We start from the raw sequence: 26,197 nt of genomic DNA, 5'->3' as shown, positions 1-26,197 counted from the left end.
CCTTGAGAAAGCTGTCGCCAACCAGTTGTTTGAAGTTACAAATTACCTTCTTACTGCATTGAACAAAGGACTTGTCTGTGTACTTGTCTTGTTAGACCTTATTGCTGCATTTGATACCATTGACCATCATATCCTATTACAGAGATTGGAACATTTAATTGGCGTTAAAGGAACCACTTTAAGCTGGTTTAGGTCCTATTTATCAGATCGATTTCAGTGTGTACATGTGAACTATAAATCCTCCATATACTCAAAAATTAGTCATGGAGTTCCACAAGGTTCTGTGCTTGGACCAGTTCTATTCACCTTATATATGCTTCCTTTATGCAATATTATTAGGAAACACTCCAAAAACTTCCATTGCTATGCTGATGATACCCAATTGTATTTGTCAATGAAAACTAATCAGTTAGCTAAAGTTCAAGCATGCCTTAAGGACATAAAGACCTGGATGAAAGGCAACTTTCTGAAGTTGAAGTTTAGCGACTTGGCCCCCAACACCTCAGAAGCACCTTATCTAATGATAAAGTTACTCTGGATGGCTTTGCCCTGGCCTCCAGCACCACTGTTAGGAATCTCTGAGTTCCCTTTGATCAGGACATGTCCTTTAATGTTCACATAAATCAAACTTCGAGGCCTTCCATTTTCCACCTACATCACATTGCAAAAATATGGCACATCCTTTCTCAAAAAGAGGCAGAAGACTAGTCCATGCTTTTGTTACCTCTAGGCTGGATTATTGTAATTCCTTATTATCAGGCTGTCCCAACAAATCTTTAAATACTAATCCAGCTGATCCAGAATGCTGCAGTGCGAGTACTGACAGGAACTAGGAAAAGAGATCACATTTCTCCTGTATTAGCTTCTCTGCATTGTCTCCCTGTAAAATTCAGAATAGAATTTAAAATACTCCTCACCTACAAAGCCCTTAATGGTCAGGCACCATCATATCTGAAAGAGCTCATAGTACCCTATTACCCCAGTAGAACACTGAGCTCCCATTATGCAGTCTTACTTGTGGTTCCTAGAGTCTCCAAAAGTACAATAGGAGGCAGAGCCTTCAGTTATCAGGCTCCTCTAATGTGAAACCATTTTCCAGTTTTGGTCTGGGAGGCAGACACCCTCTCCAAATTTAAGAGTAGGCTTAAAACCTTTCATTTTGATGAGGCTTATAGTTAGGGTTGGCTCAGGCTTGTCTTGAACCATTCCGTAGTTATGCTGCTATAGGCCTAGACTGCCAGGTGACTTCCCATGATGCACTAATCTCCTCTCTCCTCCTTTTCCCCTCCATCCATACGCATTCACATGGCATCAATGCTAACTTGACTTCGTCTTTCTCCCGTAGTTTTGTGCTTTGTCGTCTCTCTCCTCTCTCTTCCTGTTGCTTTTTGCAGGTATTTCTGCCTCTGGTGCTAAAGAGTCTGAATCTGTGACTGCAAACCACGCTCTGCCCCAATGATCCTGCTCAACACCCACTGCTTCAAATATTATGATTATCTATTATTATATTTAGTTTTATTAGTACTAGTATTCACCCCATCACCCCACACTCATTAGTCTCATTATTGTTACACATCTTTATTTTATACGTCTACTGTGCTATCCCCCCCCCCCCTTTTCCCCTTTCTGTCGCTCTCTCAACCCGGTCGGTCGGGGCAGACGGCCGCCCACCATGAGCTGGGTTCTATTCAAGGTTTCTACCTGTTAAAAGGGAGTTTTTCCTTGCTGCTGTCGCCAAGTGCTTGCTCATGTTCGAATGCTGGGTCTCTGTAAATATAACTATAAAGAGTATGGTCTAGACCTGCTCTACATAAAAAGTGACCTGAGATAACCTCTATTATGATTTTGCGCTAAATAAATAAAATTGAAATTGAATTGAATTGTATACAGGGGAGTCCATGTGGTCCTGCTGATGAGATTACTGTAACTTTCTAAAAACTACTACATTTTTCTAACACTCTTGTTTGTTCCATCAAGCACATGAGCGTCCAGGTTGTGGGCTTCTCTCCCCCCCCCCCCTTGTTCTCCTCCCTGTCCTCTCTCTTCTCTCAGGGTTTTTGTGCTGGACCATAAAATTTGACTTATTAAGTTGATCACTCTATAATTTAAAAAATTTGCAGAAATTTAGTTTTTAGTAAAACTCATCAAAGTTCAGGGAGTTAGAATGATACCATCATTGATTTACGTCCTGGAGAGGAAATGTTGTGAAATGTTTTAAAATATGTCCAAAATTGGGACAAAGTGACAATAAGGTTCTTATTTTCATGGACTGAGAATAGATGTCTCAGAACCACCTCGGTTTCTGGTGCAACGTCAATCTGCTGCCAATCAGGTTATATTATAAACGGCAGCATACAAACTACTGGGAACAAATGCTATAACAATCCATACAATCCATTACAATGCTAAAAATGTAAATAAAACTTTTTAAATGTAACTCTCTACAGCCACTACATGTGCTTACATTGGCATCAAAATATCATTTTTAATGTGGTTACTGCAGGACCGTCAGTAAATCAGTCTGCATTTATCTATAAATTAATATGGGTGATTCTTACAGTATCTGTTTTCCATGACTGCTTTTGCAGTATGAAAGCTTCTCATTGAGTTCATTAAATGCCTGCAGTCTTCAGAAGGCAGCAGAACACATAGATAAATCTGCAGCCTCCAATTTGAGAATTACCACAGGAGAGCTCAGTGCTATTATGTGCTGCTGTCCACTGTGTTGACCTTAATATAAAAAATAGATTAAAAAAAAAAAAAAAAGAAAAAGGAAAAGCCCACAAAAATAACAATTTAGCAGTTCTTGTTTTATTCTTTTACGAATTAAACGCCGCTGATACAGTCATATAAATAGGTTCAACTATTTTTTCTAAAATTCATTTCTATCATCACTGTACTAATTATCGGTATGGCCCTGGTGTGCGCTGAAATGGGCCTTATGTGTGAAGCCACATTACTTCACATGGGTAGAAACATGGCTGAAATTTTAAATGGGTCACAACACCTCAGACTTTTTAGGTTTAAATTTGTATTGTTATAGCTATTACATTTTTTATGAAATAGCAGTTTAGGTTTTATTTTTTTGTTGGCTGTATTTTTTTTTTCCCTAAAGGCCTTTTCAGATTTTATAATGGGTGTATTACGCAGAATGTTCAGAGCTAGAGTGCATGACATTACACCCACACTCTACATGCCATCCCTGAAAATTTTCAATAAGCCTCTTTCAATTCCCGCAATTTCTAAACTTCATGGACAATTGCTATATAAAAACGTTGAGAAATGTGTACTATCTCACCTAGTGTTATTCTTATTCTGACATGACTTACTGTTTTCGATAAAATTGCCTGTGAGGACAGAAAGTGCTGACAGTCCCCTAGACTGCCATGTTAAACTGAGCTCTGAAGTTTTTGTCAAAACTAGATAAAAACTTAGTATATGGCTGGACCACCGGTTATCTTTTTGCTTCTCTCCTACTCTCAGTGCTCACATATACAGTAGCTTAATAAATCCAAATTCCTAATAAAATTGTTCTCATTTGCATGTTTTTCTGTTTCTGTTGTCAGACAACAGAATAAGTATGAAATAGTGATTGAAACGCAGCCCATTAATACTACACTGTTTAGAAACAGTCACTTCCAAGCCATTTCCAAGCTGCTGCTCTGCACTGCTAAAATCCTGATTTTAGAACCGCAACGTTGTCTGACAAAATCAGTATACACATAAGTTTAAGACAACGGCTGTGCTGTGATTTTGGCTATATTTACTTGTAAATTGATCACTCAGAGAGAAAGTTAGAAGTTGATTAATGTCTATACAGCTGCCAGGGCAGTCAGTTGAATGAGACACACAGAGAGGTGTGCCTGCGGAGGGAAGGCTAGACCTCGTGCTCGCCAGGCAATACTAGCGACTCTCTTCTAACGAACGTAGGTAAGGTTCGTCCAAAAAGTTGCTAGATTTTGTCACTAGCGGCTCTTGTGAAAACAAACTTGCGAAAGGGGTGTGAAAAGTTGGTAAATCTAGTGACAACGGCGTTAAGTTGGCAACACCGCCTGTAAACGCATCCCTCATGATGCATAGAAACTGTCTGCGCTAATTCATATGAAAGAGCAATGGCCAATCGGGGAAGTCAGCACTCAGTCACATGGCATTTGGCTGACCAGTGGTGTAACTTTATCAATAACTGAGTCAGTCAGTCAGTCACAGACATTCGCATTTATAGGGCTGGCCCGACTGTTGTGGTCCAGCCAAAAAACAGAGATCATGGCAGTTTTAAAACTGCAAGAGCTCCTATACCGCAAACAGTAGGTACACATACATTCATGTTTTTGTTGAAGCCTTGTGACGTTCACAGGGAAGAAAATGTGTCCATAGGACTTGTAGTTTTCGTGCTGTAAGGGGCATTTTCAATAACATGTTTGGGCTTATAAGCGGTTGTTTGTCCAGAGATACAGAGTGGTTTGTGTATTTCCCCCCTCTCCCTAATTAGACTGATTAACTCTTAGCCATTGTCAGCCATGTTGTCCTCTCCTAGCAGGACATATCAAACAGCAACTTTAAGGCAGATCAAAACAGGTGTTACTACTAATGACATTAACAAGGCCATGATACCTGCAGTGACAATGGTCAAGGTTAAGATGAGTCTCCAGGACATGAATAAACAATGACAGTGAATGTAATGTAACGTGTAATGTGTAATGTCCTCTGTAGTGTTGAGTACACGTGTGTAGCTGTATCCCTTGTAAAATGATCACGCAGAGAGAAAGTTAGTTCATTCACGTCTATGCAGCTGCCACGCGGTCAGTTGAATGAGACAAAGAGGTGTGCCTGCGGAGGGAAGGCCCGACAGAAGGCCCAACCAATACTGGCGACTCTTCTACAGAAAGAGTTCAAGTCATGCCATCCTGCACCATCCACCAGTATTATTTTGGCAGCTGTTTTTGATTTTGTCTTTAGACAAAAATGTGTACTGGTTATAGACAAATTTTATTCATCTGATTTTTGTCAGTTTTGTTCTAGTTTTAGTCAACAAAAACTAAAGAAATTTTAGTCTAGTTTTCGTCAGTGACATGTTACCATGGTTACAGGTCTCTCTCGAAAGGTGTCAATGTCCCTCTGCTTTGCAGTAATACACAGACTGATTCACTTCAGTAAATCAAGTTAGCATTTCCAAACACTGTCTGCTTGAACAGCACTGCTCTCCCTAATCTACTCTCCTGCTAACCTAGCAACACTGCAGCTACCTGTGCTGTTTACTGCAGAGCAGTGAGTCGTTCCGAAGCTGGATTCACTCACTTGTTCACCAAAATACTGTTCATTTTCTGGGTTTAGTCTGAGAGGAGACGCCATATCGGATAACAATAAAACTGTGAACTTTGTTTAGCGAACATCTAGACGAGGGTTTAAATGGACCGCCAACATTAATCCTGGAATTTACTCACTCCTCCTGATAGCAACACTAAAGATAGCTGACTGAAAGTAACGTTTATGTTACCGCCACATCCACAGTACTTGATAGTTACATTAGCTTACCTTTTTATAAACGTCGGTGTGCTGCCTGCATTGTAGTTTGTCTCAGCTGTTTTGTTGCCACCTCTTGTCTAATTCTCAGTGGATTGCTGATGAATTTAGTCCATAAATCTATTTCTTTCAAGAACAAGTAACATCAGATAACGTTACTGACAGACACATAACTCGGCATGGTGTTTCTTATTAATGGTAGTGCAACAGGTCAAGTGGCTAAATCATCTTCTGAACAAGAGATATTTTGGGCAGCAGAGGAAACAGTTTTATTAATCAGGAGCTACGGTGTGTGATTTCACAGATGCGGGTTATAGAATAAAACTTTGCATTATATCCTGTCCATTCGTCCATCTTTCACATTATCATTTAGTTTTTATTCGTTGACGAAAAAAGTAATACATTTCTTCATAGTTATCCTTTTCAAAGGTTGCTTTTTATTTAGTTTTAGTCCTGTTTTTGTCATGAAAATTCAGTGGTCAACGAATATTTTTCGCCATAGTTTTCATTAGTTGTTTCAGAGCAATGGAACCAACGTACCTGGCTAAGAGGGTATTTTATTAAATCTCCATACCGTCCCATCTATATTCAACTTTAGGCAACCCTTCTTCACTTTTTGCTGCTGCACGTACATGTACCAGATAAGCTTGGAGAGGCCAACACAGTTCATGTGCCCAAGACCTAAAAATATGCACAATTTTCATTGCACAAAAATAGGGCCCTAAATGTCTCTGCGTAATATATACTGTACAAATGTGCTCATTTGCTAAATGTCAAACATCATGAAAATATTTGACAACATTGCTGTCTTTGGTCACAATCCTGTGTGATCTTTTTCCAAAGTTTTACCTGTACATTTTAAATTTTGGTGAATATTTAAATATTCCACTATATTAATTCTCATAGACCTCTGCTGTATTTACAATTCAGCCTGTGTAAACAAAGACACCCAGTTTGAGAGGAGCCCTGTTAATCTAGGGATTAAGGCTATCAACCACATGATCTGAATCCAGCGAGGGACCTTTGTTAGATGTCATTCGCTCTCTCTGTCTCCCCTGACTTCCTGTAGTTTCTGTCTTCGACTTGGTAGTAAAATCATAGAACGCGCCAAAAATTGTTCAACCTTTTTTGAACTCAGTGTAACACATTGAAAACAAGCAAAATAATTCATAATGGTAAGTTTTACAGGTAATTAATAAAGTATTGCACTGAAATTAATACAGATGTGGACAAATTACAAACCCTTCCTCTTCAAAAAGAAAAACCCAAATTTTCTCTGAAATAAGTTCAAATTTAATTCAGAGAAAATTGTAATTGGCATCCACTATTTTCTATTCCATATTCAATAGAACAGACAGGTTGCTTTTTCAATGCAACATGTTATTTTATGTAATACAACAAATCAAATTGACATGGACAAAAATATGGGACCCTTTGACCTGGTATTTTGTAGCAAAAGGTTTTCATAATCACTACTGTAATCAATGGCTTTTTTAGGCTCGTAGAGACTTCTACACTTCTTTGCTGGTAGTTTAGCCCACTCTTCTTGAACAAACTTATAAGTTCTCTCAGGTTTGATGAGTGTCTACTCCCAGCTGCGAGTTTCAGCTGTTTCCATAGATGTTCAGTTGGATTAAGATCAGGAGTCATAGCAAGTCACTTCAGAGCAGTCAAACTTTTTCTTCTCATCCATTCTTGGGTGCCTATAGATGTATATTTGTATGCTTTGGGTAATTATTATGTTGGAGAAGCCATAACCTACAGCTGACACAAAGCTCTTTGACACTGGCTAGTATGTTTTGCTCCAGAATGCCTTGTTAATCTTCTCATTTCATTGTGCCCTGCACAGATTCAAGGCATCCTGTGCCAGATGCAGAAAAGTAATTCCATATCATAACTTAGTCTCCTCCATGTTTCACAGTAGGGATGGTCTTTTCTTTGAAAGTTTTATTTTTTCTTCTGTGAACATAGAACTTATGTGAGTAACGAAAATTTTGTTTCATCTGTCCACAGGAAATTCTCCCAGAAGCATTGTGGCTTTTCAACATGCATTTTAGCAAACTTGGGTAGGGCTTTTTTATGTCTCTCCTTCAAAAGTGGGGTTTTCTTCCATGGAGCCCACTTCCATTCAGAAAATTATGTATGGTGCAACCAGACACTGTTGTACTTGGAAGTCAACTTGTATCTATTTTGAAGTTTTCTTTAGCTCTTTTTCTACAATTTCAACTGTACTTCTGTCCAATCTGGGCTCAATTTTCCTCCTGCAGCCACGTTCAGGTACGGGGGCTATGGTCCCATGGATCTTAGTCTTCTTAATAACATTAGCAACTGTGGTCACAGGAATATCAGACTGCTTGGAGATTATCTTGTAACAATAATTCTGTCCAAGCCATTTTAGAAGATCTTTGTAGATAACCAAGAATTTAGCTCTTTTAACAGCTGCAATGTTTTATTCTATGGCAAACCAAAGTCATGCAGGTATGCAATCAAAAACGTTTCTACTTATAACACCGTTCAGGAAGAATGGAGCATTGTCAAAAACACATATCCTGTGAATGCAAGGCCATTGGTTCAAAACCTGAAGGAGGCTTTTGTTGCCTATCTCCTCCTGTGTTTCACTAATGTTTATTTTGGAAGAAACGATGAATTGTCATGCAACTTAAGCCCGCTCCCCCTTCAAGCCTGAGTGGGGAGAACCCTGATGGCATCATTGGTGTTATTTTTTAAGACTCTGGAAAGCCCCCTTCAGGGCCACAAAAAACATTATACTACTTTTTTCACAGGATGAGTTAACTAAACTTCATGTGTAAAAATCAGTAAAGAGCCCCTTTAATAATCTGATTTTTTTTTTTCCCTTACCCTCTCTGGCACAGAGTCCATGACCAGGTCACCATACATGTTCATAACCTGAAAGAAAAAGAAACAAAGGAAGATGCCATATGTAAATAAACCTCTTTAAGTACACAAGAATTTTCAAATTAGTGAGCATTTGCAATCCAGATTAATATTGAAATTTTAAAAGACTCAAAAGGGTTCATCCTGAGGAGGCGCTAAGATAGTCTGGGCCAGAGGTATTAGTAAAACAGATTACCTAAAAATTTAAGAAAGCATGTGGGAAAGCTTAACAGTCCGACCAGGCTTAAACCCATGCTGAACCAGGAAGAGGGGACTAGGAAGGGATAGCTGTAGTTTATGAAGAGAGATGTAGGAGAGGAGGAGGAGGACAGCAGCCAACATGCTGCTGTAGTAGAGCCAGCTAGGGCAGAAGCTGGCTACCACCACAAATAGAATACAAATGTTTAAGTCAAAACTATGTAAATATATCCCACAACAAACTAAAGTTTCTACTCAACGCACAGAGATTTTCAGCCCTGTGACTGAATGAAAACAACTGAAAATTAAAATGCTTTTATTGATGAAAGACAACAGATCCTCCTCTCCCTGTCTATAACATTATCCATGATACAGACTGAGAGGGAAAAGAACAGGTCATGAAAGGAAAATCCTCCTGATGAATGAAGAAAATTGTTTGCGGTTCTTTTGTTAATCAGACCTAAAGTTATCCATTTTTGACCCAGAATCAGAAAACAAAATCTAAAACTTGGGAGTAATATAATATGTTGTGTTATTTGTCTGCATATGTTGTAATGCAATGTCAGAGTAGTCAGCGATCAGCTCTGTAGTACAATCACCAAAACATTTCTAATAAAATACTCCAAACTTCCTCAGGGATTGCTTCTCGCTCTTCAGAGCAGAAATAGAGCACTAAAAAGTCCTTCTGAAGATGGAAGAGAACAATTTCCAGGTCAAGTAAGGGTGACTCAAACAAGGGACTTGGGAGTAAACCAAGATGTACTGAATTAAGTTTAATTAAGTTTTTCTTTCAATACAATACAAACTCACAAAACAAGCCAAAAGAACGGTAATTTTAAAAGTATATGCATAAATTACTTAATACTGCTTTCCTGCATACTTAATTTTTATGTTCCCCGGCAATTCTTGCTACTAAAAGGAGAGAGAGACATGTATTTTATTCTCAAGTTTTGGGTTTTATGAGCTACCAATGGATCTCTCTTAATTTGAGGAAAACATTTTTATTGAGCTGACACTTTTGGCACTTTATTGCATTCCAGACAAGCACAAAGCACATTTTTGAAAGTCTTGAGGATCAGGTGGCAAAACATTCATTCTATGCACATCCTTAGTATTATTTAACAATGCAAAATCCTGCAGCCATGATGCTAATTGGCCACTTGATGGAACTGAGTCATTGTTAAAGAATTTTGTTTCACCTGTTCTTTTCCTACTATGATAAGTAAAAATGACATATATGAAAAATGTCTTTGGTGCTAAGCACAAAGAGTTAGAAGTTTGTAATGTTGTACCTGGTCGTTGAGCCAGTTCTGTCCATATAGAGTGCCCAGGTCATCCATAGTCAGAACATGGCGTTTGTAGTTGACTCTGAATGTTTTAGCCAGGGCTGATCCTGACGAACGCTGGAAGGATTGTATTAGGTGCTGGACCACTGCTTTCCTAATGAAGAACAAATCAAACATAGTCCATTAAGACTACATGTTATCCAGCAGTCATTTCCAAGCTGCTGCTCTGCACTGCTAAAATCCTGATTTTATAATCATCAGCATAGCACAGAATTTAGTGTATATATATTCAGAAATAAAAGGCAATTTAACCAATTTTGTATAATCAAAATATTTTAATAAAATATCCAAGGTTACGGAACAAATTTAATTAAAAAAACAAATTTGCATAATACTGAAATAACAAACACAAAATGTACCCCAGACACATTTATTGGCACCCTTCATAAACATTGGCTGCAGAACCTTTGGTAACAATGACAGCCTCTAAACGTTTGTTGTAGCCATCTAGAAGCTTCTTGCACCTGACTGCTCGTAGTTTCTGCAACTCTTCCATCGCTATGCGTTCAAGCTCTTTTGAGTTTGCAGCAGTCCTTTTTGCACATGCAGATTTCAACTCTCTCCAAAGGTTTTCCAATGGGATTTAGGTCTGGACTCATTATTGGCCCGTTTAAAACAGTCCATCTGTTCCTTTGCAACCATGCTTTTGTGCTGCTGGATGAGTGCTTGGATCGTAATCCTGCTGAAAGACCCAAGACCTTCGCCTCAAACCTAGTTTTCCGACACTGGGTAACACATTTCTCCCTAAAAGGTCTTGGTAATCTTCTGATTTCATCATTCATTTAAAAGATTCAGTGCCTCAAGGAACCAGAGACAGCAAAGCGGCCTCACAGCATGATAGAACTTCCACCATGTTTTACTGTAGGTAGGGTGTTCTTTTCCTTTTGAGCTTCATTTCGTTGCCTATAAACAAACTGATGCGATGTATTCCCAAAGAGCTCTACTTTGGTTTCATCTGTCAATAGAACATCTTCCCAGAGAGACGGTGGCTTATCTATGAAAGTTTTTGCAAACATTAGTCTTGCCTTTTTGTGCCTCCCTTTCAATAGTGGTGACCTCCTTGGCCTTTCCCCATTGAGCACTACTTGGTTTAATGTGTGGTGTATGGTACGGTCTGAACCCACCGCTCCAGATTGCGCCAGGTCAGCCTGAAGCTCTTTAGATGTGTTGCATGGTGTTTTTTCCCCACAATCGGCATCAACCTTTTCAGACTTTTCTCACTGAGTCTCTTCTTAGCACCACATCATGGAAGCGTTTTAACTGTCTTATGACTGTTAAACTTCTCGATAACGTTATGAAAACTGGGATTTCAAGATCTTTGGCGATTGCCTTGTAGCCTTTGGAATTGTTGTGTTTTTTGATAACAGTATTTCTGATGCTCTCAGACAGCTCTCTTAGCCATTGCGAAAAACAATCAGCCCCTTTTTATGCAGTAAAACCATCATTCATTGGTTATTTCAGGTCATGTGAACATTGAAAATTAAGCACAGGTGAGTTTTATTTTCTAAAATTCAGGGGTGCCAATAATTTCAACCAGGACTGTAGACTAGAGACAACCGCTGTGCGAGGATTATGGCTATATTTACTTCTAAAACGATCACTCAGAGATAAAGTCAGAAGGTCATTCACATTAATACAGCTGCTGTGCTGGCAACTGAAAGAGATGCATGGAGAGGTGTGCCTGCGAAGGGAAAGCCCAACCTCGGGCTAGTGGGGAATTACTGGCGATCCTCTTCTACAGAAAGTACTTAAGGTTTGTCTAAAAAGTTGCTACATTTGTCTCTGAGTGCTTTTGTGAAAAAAAGTTCCTGGAGAGGTCATAAGAGTCAATAAATCTAGCTACAAAAGCGCTAATTTGGCAACACTGCCTGTAAACACAACCCTACTGATGAGGTAGAAACTGTTTTTTACCAATTTATTTTGAAAGAGCAAAGGCCAATCGGGAAAACTCCAACACTCAGCTGGCCGACTAATTGTGTAACTTCAGCACTCAGTCACGTGGCATTCAGCTGACCAATGGTGTAACTTCATCACTCACTCAGTCATTCTGTCAGTCACAGACATCCGCGTTTATAGAGCTTTATAGCGTTTTTGGCCTGACCACATCAGCGAACCGCAATACATTTTCATTCTGTAACAGTATATATCATTAGTTGTATAACACTGGTTGAACAATTTTGCATTTTTTTTTAAATAAATGGCCAATAATATTGCCAGAATTATTATTAATTTAATCAAGGAAACAATATTTTAAAAGGACTAATAGTTCGCCATTTGTGAGGGCAGTTTTTCTGTTTTATATAATTGTAAGGTAATTAATCAAAAAACGAACAGATGAATTAATCCATTAATTAATTTTTTCCCAGCACTAGCCGGTACAATTCCCGAACCTTGGTAAATCATTTTATCCAACCAATTCCTCCATTACTTACAAAACATATGAACACACACTGAAGTGGTCTAACACTGTGTCTTCTCTCTCCTGTGGTTTTGTGCTTTCTCGTCTCTCTCTCCTTTCTCTTCCTGTTGCTTCCTGTTGCTTGCAGGTATTTCTGCCCCTGGTGCTAGAGAGTCTGGATCTGTGACTGCAAACCACCTTCTGCCCCCATGATCCTGCTCAACACCAACTGCTGCAATCATTATGATTATCATTACTATTGTTATTTTTATTATTATTCACCCTGTTATTATAGTTATTAGTTTTATAATAAGTCTAATTATTATTATGCATCTTTATGTGGTAACTCTAGTGTGCTATGTCCCCGCCCTCTCTCTCTCAACCCAGTGGATCGAGGCAGACGGCCGCCCACCATGAGCTGGGTTCTTTTCAAGGTTTCTACCTGTTAAAAGGGAGTTTTTCCTTGCCGCTGTCGCCAAGTGCTTGCTTAGGGGGGAATGTTGGGTCTCTGTAAATAAAACTATAAAGAGTACTGTCTAGACCTGCTCTATATGAAAATTGCCCTGAGATAACCTCTGTTTTGATTTGGCGCTATATAAATAAAATTGAATTGAATTGAACCTAACACTGTGTCTTCTCTCTCCTGTGGTTTTGTGCTTTCTCGTCTCTCTCTCCTTTCTCTTCCTGTTGCTTCCTGTTGCTTGCAGGTATTTCTGCCCCTGGTGCTAGAGAGTCTGGATCTGTGACTGCAAACCACCTTCTGCCCCCATGATCCTGCTCAACACCAACTGCTGCAATCATTATGATTATCATTACTATTGTTATTTTTATTATTATTCACCCTGTTATTATAGTTATTAGTTTTATAATAAGTCTAATTATTATTATGCATCTTTATGTGGTAACTCTAGTGTGCTATGTCCCCGCCCTCTCTCTCTCAACCCAGTGGATCGAGGCAGACGGCCGCCCACCATGAGCTGGGTTCTTTTCAAGGTTTCTACCTGTTAAAAGGGAGTTTTTCCTTGCCGCTGTCGCCAAGTGCTTGCTTAGGGGGGAATGTTGGGTCTCTGTAAATAAAACTATAAAGAGTACTGTCTAGACCTGCTCTATATGAAAATTGCCCTGAGATAACCTCTGTTTTGATTTGGCGCTATATAAATAAAATTTAATTGAATTGAACCCAACACTGTGTCTGACCTGTGTGGCTGTGAGAAGCTCTCACTGAAGATATCCTGAAGCTTCTCCACGATGTCATCCACGTGGATGGGGATCAAACTGCCATACTGTTGTAGAGACTCTTCAAGAATACCTCAAGACAGAAGTAAGTCATAAGACATTATAATTTTCTTCACAATAAGCCAGACAAGCATACTATGGTGTCCATGCAAGAGGACCAACTCTTTCATTTTAACATTTTTGTATTTTTTTTTTGCATAATTCAAGCATCTAATGAAATTAAAAAGGCAAAAAATCATTTCAGACAGAATGACAAAGGTATGACAAAATCCTGTTAAACATGAAAATAGCAGTTTTAATTATCTGACTGAAAGTGAACATGAACTAATTAGTCTCAGTCTCTGATCCATACCAGTCGCACAACTCATGTGTTCTTCAGTAAGGGCCAGCTCCACTGGTTTGACATCCACTTCCCGTCTCCCTCTGTCCTCTTGCTTGTCTGGAGAGCAGCCATTTATCTGCTTATCTGCCAGAGAAAAGGAAAGAGATTGCACATACACACGTTTTTTGCAGATTCTTGAACTTAATATCAATATTTTTCACTTAATTTCAAAAAAAAAAAAAAAAAAAAAAGCAATCTGATGAAAGTAAAATATTGTACAATTTTATACTTCAACTCAACTAAGGTGCAGCTCAGTATATTGACAGCCCAACTTAAAATGTGTGAAAAGAAAGCACTGAAGTCTGAGAAGGAGGACATGACTTTACCAAAGCTGCCAACCCCACAATAATGACAGGATTTTAAGACACGCGTGTCGTGATTATGCTCTTCTTTTACTGGTCAAGAACTAACTCCAAATTCTTCTTCTTATGTCAGACAGATTCGAAGGTTTAAAAGGCATTGTGACAGCTAACGTTTCTCTGCTTCCACTTCCTTGCTAAGATAAAGGAAACACTTTGCTGACTTGTCTCTACTGAATGCACTAACTTGTGGTAAAACAGCAGACATGACATACAGTTGTTTGCAAAAGTTTGGGCACCGCTGGGCAAATCACATATTTTGTTGATTTCTGAAGTGGCAAGAAATAAGTAAAATTTATTTATATTGTTTTGTTTTTTTTAAATAAATCCCATGTGCAGAGCCAAACCAACAATGAATGTATTCTACTAACAAGTATTGTATGTGCCAGCTCCATTATTGTACAAAAATGAAACACCTCAATGAAACACACTATTGCACCGAGTGGCATGTTCCTTCATTACCATGAACACACACTGTGTAGTTTATTTTGATTCACTCCCACATACACCATCCTAGAGGAAATACTCACTAGAGCACCAATATATCAACTTATTCACCAATTCAAAGTCTTCAAACTTTTTCCTGTTCAAGTAACACAGGACTATAGTGTCCAGCTGTTTTAATAATAAAACTATATATTTATGATTGTTTTTTTTTTTAAGTAGGCTAGTAGGCCATAGAGTAACAGACAGGGTAGAAAAATCAAAAAAATACTGAAAGTCTGAATAACACATTATTCGTTTTTGTCTTTTCATGGGATTTTGTTATAGTAATTGTGGGGTTTTTAAATAATTTCTTAAATCAAAAAATATATGTGTGCCATTTTTATTTTTATCAACTAGCCTTCTGTAGAAGTAAATGTAGTGTACATCAGTACCTCTGTCAGACTCTGTGAACCTCTCATCGTTGCTGTCATCCTCTCCATCAGTGTATGGTGATTGCTGGTATCTTTTTATCCTCCTCTGCTTGCCGTACAGGTTATACCTTTGCCCTCTCCGACTCCACCGTTGCCCTAGAAAGCATACCCACTGGGCCCGCTGGCGCCAGCTCTTCCAGTGCTGAGTGAGCCGAAAACCAAGGCCTCCTTGGGATCGCAAACGCTGCCAGCGCCTGAGCCTCCTCAGAACCCTGTACCTGCTGAGGTGGGACCTGAACAAGTCCCTTGCTTCGGCCTGGGTGAGATTGCCCTCTACAGTAACATCATCACCTTCTTCTGCCTTCTGTTGTGGTCCATAATGTTGTTGATGATGTGAATGAGGGTGCTGGGTAGACTGGAAGGGGAAGTCTGGGATCTCCCACTCCACCTCTGCTTGGTCTCCTTCGTCTTCCACCTCATCCTCCTCTTCCACTTCGTCCTCCTCATTTTTATCCCAATCCTTGCCCTTACATTCACCCTTCTCTTCCCCATCCAGATTGTTTGTTTCTTCCTCGTCACCTATTGCCTCAATCCCACCCATCCCATCCTCCTCCTCCTCATCTAAATACTCCCGTGTCCACACTTTCTCTTTCTGTCCCAGTCTGAGGTGCATGGGACTGGGTACACTGTTGCCTGACACTGGGACTATGAGGTGGTCTCCAGGAATCCCACCTAAACACAAAAACGAGCAGTGATTAACTATATCATCTGCAAACATGTGCAATTTTGACCCAAAAAGCCTTCAATTTTAACCAAATACTACCATATATACCTCATTATTTCACTTAACACATGCACTTTGTTTAATTAAAAAACAAATGAATAGAATGTTGCACGTTGACATCAACAGAACAGAGTTAATAGATCAAAGAACAGTAAATCCACATAATTGAAAAACTGGAATTAGGAAATCTTAGGCATATTTGCTTGTTAATCAACATAAACAATTAATCAGTAATCAAAATAACTACTGATAATTATTCTGTCGATATACTAAATGATTAATCTACTGATCACTTCAGTTTTACTTCAGTTACTTGAAAATTATGAAAGCGAAGCCTAGTTAGATTTGATAAGTACTTTGAAAGCATTCAGCTTCAGTAAGCAAATTCGATACTGGATTGGGCTTTTAATTTTATAATATTCATTCCAGTAACGATAACCTGAAGAAACAGATAAATGTGAGCAGCAATTGAGCCCGTGAAATTTCTTATGGCATTTTTGCAAACTAGGTTGTGATGGAAGCAAGATGACCCATTGCTAACCAGACAATGAGTGGGCAAAGTTAATTAAAGGGAATGCACCATCCACTCCTGTCTCATGACTGACTGCAAACCTAAAAGAGCATTGTTACAGAACAAAGCTTGCGCTGGAACAATGAACCAATTTTTCGATGAGCTGACAGACAGAAAAACTGACAGAATATTATCATTATCAAAAAATTCTATCAATTAATCATTTAAGTGATTTTTCAATATGCCACATAAGCAATTTAATGACATCATCTCGGCCTTTAGGGAACAGTGATGAGCACTGTGCACTCTTTACTATCACTTTTTATACCAAACAATGAATAAATGAATACTAACTAACTAACTAAATAAATAAATAAATAAATAAATAATGGCCTACAGATTACTCATTATAATAAAATAATCATTAATTCTGGCCCTGACCACCACTGATATGATGATAGCTTTTGGACTCTGGCTCTCTTTTCCTTCAAAGGTCTGCACTGCCAAGACAATTTGCTATTGGTCAACATTGTGACTTCTTGTGTCATAGTTGAATTGTATGCAACAGCACCTTACGAATTCTCTTCACCTGTGCAAGTGAACTGATCATGGTGATTTACTGAAATGAACTGATATCTGTCTGAAATTACAAAATAAAGAATGTCCTTATGCTGTTCCTTCTAACTGTTCCCACAATGTTGTTGTTTTAAGGTGGTTTCCTATTACTTCATCACAGTATGCACTTACTGCCAACCAACTGCACTGCAGTTCACTTGGAAGAGGAAACACATAGTTTGGTATTGCTTGTACCTGCTCCAAACAATTGAACTGCAAAAAATAAATGCTTGTAAAGTGCTGCCAAAATGCTTCATTAGAAGGCACCCTTGGTCACTTATGACCAGGCTTGTCACATTAGCACCCTTATTATTCATAATAATACAAACCTAACATATCATTAACCACAAGTAATATGACTACCTCCTCCTGTGTCGTCCTGCCCCACAGCAGTCAGACCCAGGTCTCCCTGCCAGCAGTTCTGGGCCAGGCTACCGCCACTGTCTCGCATTATCCACGGACAACCCACAACCTGCGCCAGGTCGTCACCTGCAAACAAAAAACACGGTCTTCAGTGTGGCTGTAACCATATAGTCAACTCTCACATTGGGTTGAGAAACTGAATTTTGATGTAAATTTGGAAATTAGTCTGAGGCGTCACACAGTACCTGCTTGCTGTCACAGCAAGGTCAGCCAGGAACTCTACCAGTGTTGTGAAAACTGCCTCAGAGGTCAGAGCAAGCCACATTACTTTCTATATAAATGCAGCTTGCTAGTTATCTTGGAGTAAGAGAGAACACTACTTAGAAAACAGCTGCTCCACAGTGCTCCACTCTCATTCCACACCAGTCACATTTCCAGTTCATTAGATTTAACTGAGCCATATTTCTAATCCACCATGTATATCACTGCATTTCTGTACAATGAAATATCACATGCCTAATTTGACAAAATATAATTTAATAAAGCAAGAGGTTAGGTGAAAATAATTTAAATTCAACTGTCACGTTGTAAACCATTTTCCAAGTTGCAGTAATTTATGGTATAGGTGAGGCCCTAACACTAGTAAAGTTTTTGCCCTATCTATGACCTCAGCATTCCAGACGTTACTCCGTGATTCAGTCACTGCTTCCAATCAGTGCTTCCAATGTAAACCTTGGGGAAATTGTGACCCAAATATTTTACCTGTTATCCAGCAATTAATTGCATCTTCAAATTTATTTTGTAATGTGAAAGATGTCAACTGTCTACTGAATGACAACATGTGTGCCACTGTTGAAACCAACATTTAAATTCAAAATTCCCACAGACTGTGCCAGCCACTGCCCTAGCCTGCCACAGGTTAGAACTACAGAGTTAGCATATATCCAGTGAAAAGGAAGAGTAAAGTGGCACAGTATGTGAAAATGATTAATTTAAGCATTTGTTTGACTCCAGGACAATATTTTAATCACTCTCAAGACACAATAACAACTGTGAGAAGATCAAAGTCCCTTTGAAGATGCAACCCCCTGCTGGATATAAGGTAGCAAGGTACTAATCCTGCAATACTCACTGAGCTACACAGTCCATTTGGTATACAAAACACCTCATCAAAGCACCACTCATGCCTTCCAATGACAGTGCTGCAACTGGCACAACTAGCCGGAACTGACATTAGTTTTCAATGAAATATACAACAGGCAGTGTTAATAACCCAAGACCTTCAAACAGAACATTAACGTATGTTAATTCACACAACCAAGAGCTGCTTTAATGGGAGTTGAAAACGTATGGTATTACTAGCTAATGAAAATAGAGTTGAACAGCACCGGGACTCTTGTTACCATGTGCACCTGGTCAGAGTGCGGTATGTAATTTAGCCTGCTAGCTAGACTGACTGGATTTAATGTACCAACGCCCAGCTATGGGAATAACTGAGAAGCTGGGCAAATTAGCATATATAAAAGTGAATACTTCGATGCGGCCTTTGTCCTGTGCAAGAGAGGACCCTTCATAAAAATGCAATATGATAAGAACAATTATTTTCGATGCAGGAAATAGTCCACACCAGGGCTATCTTGCGTGCAATGAGCGCTAGCCAAACATCACCGTCAGTTTCACCACTTAAACCGAAAGAAAATTCACACTGATTGCAAACCTTCCTCTGTTGGTAACTATGGAAAGCCAAAGCATCACCATTGAGAACAATCTGGAATAACCAGAATGCTTCAGTGATCTCTTGTCTTTCCGTTGAACACATTAGCTGGTTAGCCATGTTGTCGTCAGCTAGCTAAGCATTAGTTAGGCAGATACCATGTTAGCAACAACAAAATAAAACGCCCCGCTTATGTATTCCTTACATAGCTAGGTGTTGCATTTGTATGCTTACCGTTAAGCCGCAGATTTGTATGTGTCCAGCTGCTTCTGACTGAAAGGTGGGCGCGTTTAGTATTGTATGGTTTTGAACCAAAACAAATGCTAATTGGTGTTAAACCTCATTCAATGAAGTCAGGTGTGGAGCAGGCAGATGTCACCTCCTTGCGAACTTTGATTTCTTTTAGGTCTTCCGGTTCAGAGAAAAACGCAAATACTTAAGGGAAACGTTCGATTACAGTCGACGAGGTACGTGAAATTGACAAGAAGAATTTATTTCGATTTTTAAAAGTCTGTACGGAAACGAGAGATACTACGAGCCATATCACTGAAGATTTTTCGCTCTTATGTCAACTATAAATCCGTCGCACAGCAATGGCGTCACATAGAATGTTTTTTTTAATGGTAGCCTTTAATTTTTTTTCCTTCAGTCTTTTGGAAAGCACTCTAGCTACGCAATGAATTTTGAGCGAAAATCAAGTAATGTAATCGACCTCCAGTGGTTGGGGTTAACTAAAGTGAAACAAACAGGGTCCATGAAAACAGGACATTAGTAATAATCCGTTTGATTTTGGCTTTACTGGATCACTCAGGTAGAGTCAGACTTTGTTTTTGTTCCTTTATTTCTGTAAAGTATTTAATAAAATTAAACATGCATTTCTTTTGTATTCCTTTGAAATATTTGGATTTGGTGATGAGTTCATTTAAGCTCTGTTCTTCTTCTTTGGCTTTTAACGGCAGTTGGCAACCGGGGTAGTAGGTGTATTACCGCCACCTTCTGCAGAGTATGGATCAGCGTTTAAATCCTACCCATTAATCCAATCTGTTTAAGAAACTCAGAGAATACTCTTCTCCTCAGCCGACTTGGTAGGTTCATGAAAGATTTAATGCTGAGTTCCTGAGCCCCAGACTTCCTCAGTTCTTCCTTTTATATGTTGTCTTTCTTGGCAGTGCTCCCATAAACCAGTTGGATGCTTTCTTATTACTCTCAGTGTGCTGTCTGAATGACCTGGCCTTATTCTGTTGCAAATGACCTCTTCTTTCCTTGACCTACCTAAATATTTTATTGTTAAATTAATTTTGCTGAAGTTATTCCTTGTTTCAGTGTTCCTCTTCCCTTGCCACTCTTCTACTGCTTTATTCCAAACTATTACGTTGACCTCTGATGTACTTAATGGGATTTGTAAATCTATGTTGTGTGTGTGTGTGTGTGTGTGTGTGTGTGTGTGTGTGTACACATATACACACATACACACACATACACACACATACACATACATACATACACATACACACACATACACACACACACACACACACACACACACACACACACACACACACACACATATATATATATATATATATATATATATATATATATATATATATATACACACACACACACACACACACATATATATATATATATATATATATATATATATATATATATATATATCTCTCTAGATATCTCCATCTATCTCTATATAGATATCTGTATCTATCTATCCCCTCAAAGCTCCATCTCTTCCAGCTGTCCACTTGCCTCAGCCCCTTGCCCAAAACCCCCACTCATTCCTCTAATCTCACAGCTGAGCTAGCAAAAAAACTCCCTGTTGATGATTTAAACTCTGAGTTTTATGTCCTGCATTTGGGTTCCTCTTCTGATTGTGACAGAACGATCTGGCCACAATGAACCCAGCAGACAGTAACTCGTTGGACATTATGAGCATTATGAGATTCTCTATGAGGTTATGGAAATTAACGGACTTTGTCAGCACACGTGGCACAGATTGGAGACCAGGTGGATCAAGCTTCTACTCAATCGCACTCTGTTGATCTCTGGACTGCAGCCCAGCCAACCCATTCTGGAAAGCACTCCTAGCCCTGCAGCTTGCTAGCCCAAAGAACACCACCTTCCACAGCCCAAACACTAAAACCTGGAGTTTGTGAAAATGCAGTGTTCCTTCTCCATTGTTACTAGTTTTCAACCACATGTTGTTTTGGAGAATCAACCCACCATAAGTGTTTCCTGTGGTGGCAATTCTTCTGTACTATATAGTACTAAGAGTTAACTCTTGTCTTTCCGTAAGTTTAATTCATCATTTGCGTGAGCATAAAGCAAAAAGAAAATTTTAACCTTAGCAATTATGGGATATATGTAAGAATGAAGCAATAGCCACATGGTGTACAAATAACATCAACCTTAAAGCCTCTGTGGTCAGTTTAGCATTTAAGACATAAAATAACACCAACAAAAAGACTCATCCAAGGATTTAGAAGAGTTAATAAAATGCAAGATAATGTTTTTGCAAGATTACAAATCTCCAGGTTATAGGTAGCCATTGATTGTATCAAGGACATGCTTCAATGGTAATATGAGTAACACAATATTTCATAGATTACTTATGCATGATGCAAGCTGGAAATCATTAACAGTAGCCATCATTCACATTCATACCACATGTTTACCTTAAATTCCTTGGTCAGGCTCAGAAGGGAAGAATGTCATTTTCCACTTCAGTATGATTGGGAAACTGCAGCTGGTGTGTTGGCTGGGGCTGAAGCATTGTTGGTGACATCATCGTGTCGTTCTTCTGGCGGGCAATGCCACCAGTGATGAGTATAAGAACGACAACGATGAGTGCGATGAGGAGGAGAATGCACATTCCCCCTCGCAGCCCACATCCCATTTGTCTCAACAGGTGCCACGGCCTTGGCTGCCCAGGTGGTGCCATCATACCGTCAGCTATTCAACACTCTAGCACCCTAATCCTCAAGTGTTTTTTTCTTGAAGCTCGGGAGACAAGTGGGCCCTAGAGGGTTACTCTCCCTCCCTCACAACACACAATCAATAGCACTTGGAGTGGACCCTTCCACCTTCGAGCTTTCCAATTCTTCCTCCTCAGGTCCTTCACCACAATCCAATCGCCAGGTTTAAGGTCATGCAATGGTGTTTCAGCTGGCGTTGGTAGGGCTGCTTTCACCTGCTTGTGAACATTACAAAGCACAGAGGACAGGTTTGTACAAAAACACATTTCATCTTCACATTGGCTTGTCCTTGGGAGTTGCCTTTGAACAGATCCAATTCCTGTGTTGAGTAGTTGGCCAAACAGTATCTCAAAAGGACTTAATCATTACATGGTCTTATTCTTGCTCTCATTTGCATCAAAACAATTGGTAATGCTTTTGTCCAAGGCAGTCCTGTGTCATCACAACGTTTTGCAAGTTTGTTTTTTAGGGTACCATTTTCTCTCAACAGCACCACCACTGGCTGGATGGTAAGCACAGTGTTGTTTTATGTCAATGCCAAAATACTCACCAATGCTCTTCAGAGCAGCACTGACAAACGGGGTACCATTATCACTGCTGATTTTGCCTGGAATTCCCCATCTTGGAATGATCTCAGTAACTAAAATCCTAGCTACTGCATCCTTTTTAGCTGTTGGGAAAGCTTCAACCCATTTAGAAATAATGTCAACGATGACAAGAAAATATTTTTTCACTTCACTTGGTGTTAACTCAATTAAATCCATTTGTAGATGGTCAAATGGTTTATCTGTTGGTGGGTGGGCTGCTTGGTCTGTCTGGATACCTCTGCCTTTATTGTAAGTAGCACAAATCACACAACTTTGACATGATTTTTCTGAGAAGTTCAAGAATCTTTTTGTGAACCAATATCTTTGAAACTCATTTTATATCCCCCCTTTCAACACATGTTCCTTCCCATGCACAATTTAGCATAGTGAGGAAAAAGATATTTAGGTAAACAGGGTTTGTTGTTTGGTCCAAAACATACGGCATCAGTGTATGTGCAGCTACTTCTCTTCCAGAGTGTCTATCATCAGCAGATGCTCTCCACTGTATTTCCTGCAAGTCCGCTGTGGGAGTCAAGGGTTAGTTAGCGTGAACTTCGCATTTACACGCAGCAAACTGTTTTGGGAGCTGGATGGCATCAAGCAATGCAGAGACAAGTTGGTGATGTGCAATGGGTTTGCCAGATGAGGTTAAAAAGTTTCTGTTTCGACAGTGTGCCAAAATCATGAACAACACCAAATGCATATCTACTGTCAGTGTAAATTGTTGTTTTACCTGTTGCCAGTTTGCATTCCTCAATCAATGCTTTCAGTTCTGCTGCTTGTGCAGAATGGTTGGCGGATAATGGTTCTGAAATGTGAGTGTCTAAACAGATTCACAACAGCATAAACTGCTTGATTTTTGCCTGTCTCTGGATTACTGGAAGCCAATCCATCCACAAACAGTTCCAGGTCAGGGTTCACAAGGGAGGCAAATCAGGTTTAGGTGAACACACTTGTGTGGCTGACCATCTCCTGGAGTGGGAAGAAGAGTAGCAGGGTTAAGAACAGTACATATTCTCACTGTAATGTTAGGCATTTCTAATAAAACAATATTGTATCTTAACCATCTGGCTGCTGACAAATGTGATGTTTCTTGTTCCAAGAGGATGAGTGAGACAGCATTTGGAACCAGCAGAGTCAAGTCAGAGTAACCCACAGTGTCGCGTGAGTCTAAAACAGCCATCTCATCAGCTGCTACATCTCTGAGACATCTGGGTAAGCCTGCAGCTACAGATTCAAGTATGGATGAAAAAGAAGCTACAGGTCTTTATCGCCCCCATGTTTTTTGTAATGGTATTGACATCATATAAGCAATCTTCTCATCGATTGTCTGGGTAAATGGTCTCATCTGGTCAGGCAAGCCTAATGTTGGTGTGGTTTTCAGCCCTGTGTTTAGGCCGTCAAAATGCATCAGATGCTCCTGGTATTAGTTCAACTTCGTCATTTGCCATGAGGCAATAGCTGCTCATGGTGCCTCAATAAAAAAAATTAAACACTCTAGTGTTTGAACCATCTGTAGTTTTGAGAAGCTTGCTTTATGGCCTTTTTCAGCCAAATGTTTCAATAGAGCAAATTTGTCTTGTGTGCATACTTCTTTTGTTAGTGAACAAATCATCAACATACTGCAGTAGGTTGCTACCCATAGGCAAAATGAGAGTTTCAAGATTTGCCTTTAATGCTGCATTAAAGATGGTTGGAAATTCACAGTAATCTTGACATAAACGTGTGAACATATATAATTTGCTTTCAAATTAAAACATCAACCAGAATTGTCTGTCTTTGTGTAATGGAATCCTGAAAAATGCGTTTGCCAAATCAACAACAGAAAACCCCTTACTCTCTGGCGGAATTTGAGACAGGATTGTATGTGGATTTGAAACATTTGGAGCAGGTGCTAAAACTGCAGCATTCAGATCTTATAAGTCCTGGACAAAGTGATATTCATCTGGCTGGCCACCATCTTTAATCTTTTTGACAGGAAAAATTGGTGTGCGCACAGGAGAAGTTTCACATGGCATAATAACTCCGGCTTTGAGGAGGGAGTTAAAGACAGGTGTGATGGCCACTATGGGCTCATCCCACCGTCGCCCAGGCCTCGGCTTGACCAGGTTAGTAATGATGTATGCCACCTTAGCTCATTCAGTGGGAAATGCAACGGCCTGCATTTCAAAGTGCAACCCACACTGTACCAGGAAGGTGCGGCAGTTGTCTCCAGAAAACCACTCCACTCTGGACAGATGAGGAACATAAGATGGCAGGGGGGCTAAAGCGGGAGCTTGTGGTGGCTCGATAGCCTTAGCAGTAACAGAAGGATGGGATGGCACGACAGCTGGAGCAATGGAACACAGGGAATCAAAGCAGGCAATCATTTGTTGCATCTGATCATCGAGATCGCCAACTTGGCTGCCGGTGGAAGACTGGAAGCCCTCGTCACTTTCATTCATCTACACTTCCCATGATGCACCAAGCTCCTCTCTCCTACTGTCCATCTATATGCATTCATATCCCGTCAATGCTTGTTACTAACTCAGCTTCTTCTCTCTCCTGTATTTTTTTGCTTCCTTGTCTCTGTCCTCTCTCCTTCTGTCGCTTTCTGCAGGTATTTCTGCCCCTGGTGCTGTAGAGTCTGGATCTGTGACTGCAAACCACCTACTGCCCCCATGATCCTGCTCAACACCCACTGCTACGATTATTATGATAATCATTATTATTATTATATTTAGTTTTATTCTTATTATTCACCCTATTATTATAATTATTAGTCTCATTATTACTATACTTCTTTACGTGGTACCTGTACTGTGCTATTCCCCCCACCCTCTCTCCCTCTCTTTCTCTTCAAGGTTTCTGCCAGTTTACAGAGTTTTTCCTTGCTGCTGTCGCCAAGTGCTTGCTTAAGGGGGAATGTTTGGTCTCTGTAAATATAACTTTAAAGAGTACGGTTATACCTGCTCTATATGAAAATTGCCCTGAGATAACCGCTGTTATGACTTGGCGCTATATAAATAAAAATTGAAATTGAAATGAATTTAAATTAATCTCCCTCACACCATGACAACCAGAGGTAAGCTGCTCTTTGTGCTGTTGTATCTGTCTGCCTTTAGATTTGATGGCAGCTTGCACAGACTCCACTGAGTCCATAGTGGCCAGTTCGTCCTGACAGTGGTAACCACAAGGCAAACTGAGTCAAATGCATGACTCAGGAGAGAGTTCTGTGTTCCAAAAAGATCAATGTCTTTACTAGGAGAAAGGTTGGTACACAGGCAGTTAAACAGAACAAGCAAACAAATCAAAAAGGGCTGGGCAAAAGGAGAGGTTGAAAAAGTAGGCTAAGAACAAAAACCAGGAACACTAACACTAGAAGAAGGCTTGAAAGCTTATCACACAGAACAAAGATGAACTGGCACAGAGGGAAAGGAGCACAGAGAATAAATATATT

At 39.6% G+C, this 26,197-nt stretch overlaps 1 protein-coding gene across 3 annotated transcripts in view; it reads right to left on the bottom strand.

Annotated features, from left to right (window-relative positions):
* The window catches only part of senp3b (SUMO specific peptidase 3b), a 30,703-nt gene extending 10,807 nt beyond the window's left edge, over window positions 1-19,896 (bottom strand). The window contains exons 1-8 of one of the 3 annotated variants that reach the window (XM_040141083.1): window positions 19,413-19,896; window positions 17,710-17,821; window positions 17,465-17,590; window positions 15,213-15,923; window positions 13,946-14,059; window positions 13,555-13,666; window positions 9,906-10,053; window positions 8,380-8,427 (exon numbers count right to left, since the gene is read on the bottom strand). In XM_040141083.1, coding sequence (XP_039997017.1) covers window positions 8,380-8,427; window positions 9,906-10,053; window positions 13,555-13,666; window positions 13,946-14,059; window positions 15,213-15,923; window positions 17,465-17,552 — 1,221 coding nt within the window. In that variant the 5' untranslated portion in view covers window positions 17,553-17,590; window positions 17,710-17,821; window positions 19,413-19,896. The remainder of the gene's footprint in view (window positions 1-8,379; window positions 8,428-9,905; window positions 10,054-13,554; window positions 13,667-13,945; window positions 14,060-15,212; window positions 15,924-17,464; window positions 17,591-17,709; window positions 17,822-19,412) is intronic. The other 2 variants (XM_040141082.1, XM_040141084.1) reach the window with 2 other exon arrangements.
* Window positions 19,897-26,197: the final 6,301 nt, after the last annotated feature.

Source organism: Xiphias gladius, chromosome 12 (genome assembly GCF_016859285.1).
Source record: "Xiphias gladius isolate SHS-SW01 ecotype Sanya breed wild chromosome 12, ASM1685928v1, whole genome shotgun sequence".
NCBI classification, from domain to species: Eukaryota; Metazoa; Chordata; class Actinopteri; order Istiophoriformes; family Xiphiidae; genus Xiphias; species Xiphias gladius.
This window is presented reverse-complemented; position numbering and strand designations above follow the sequence as displayed.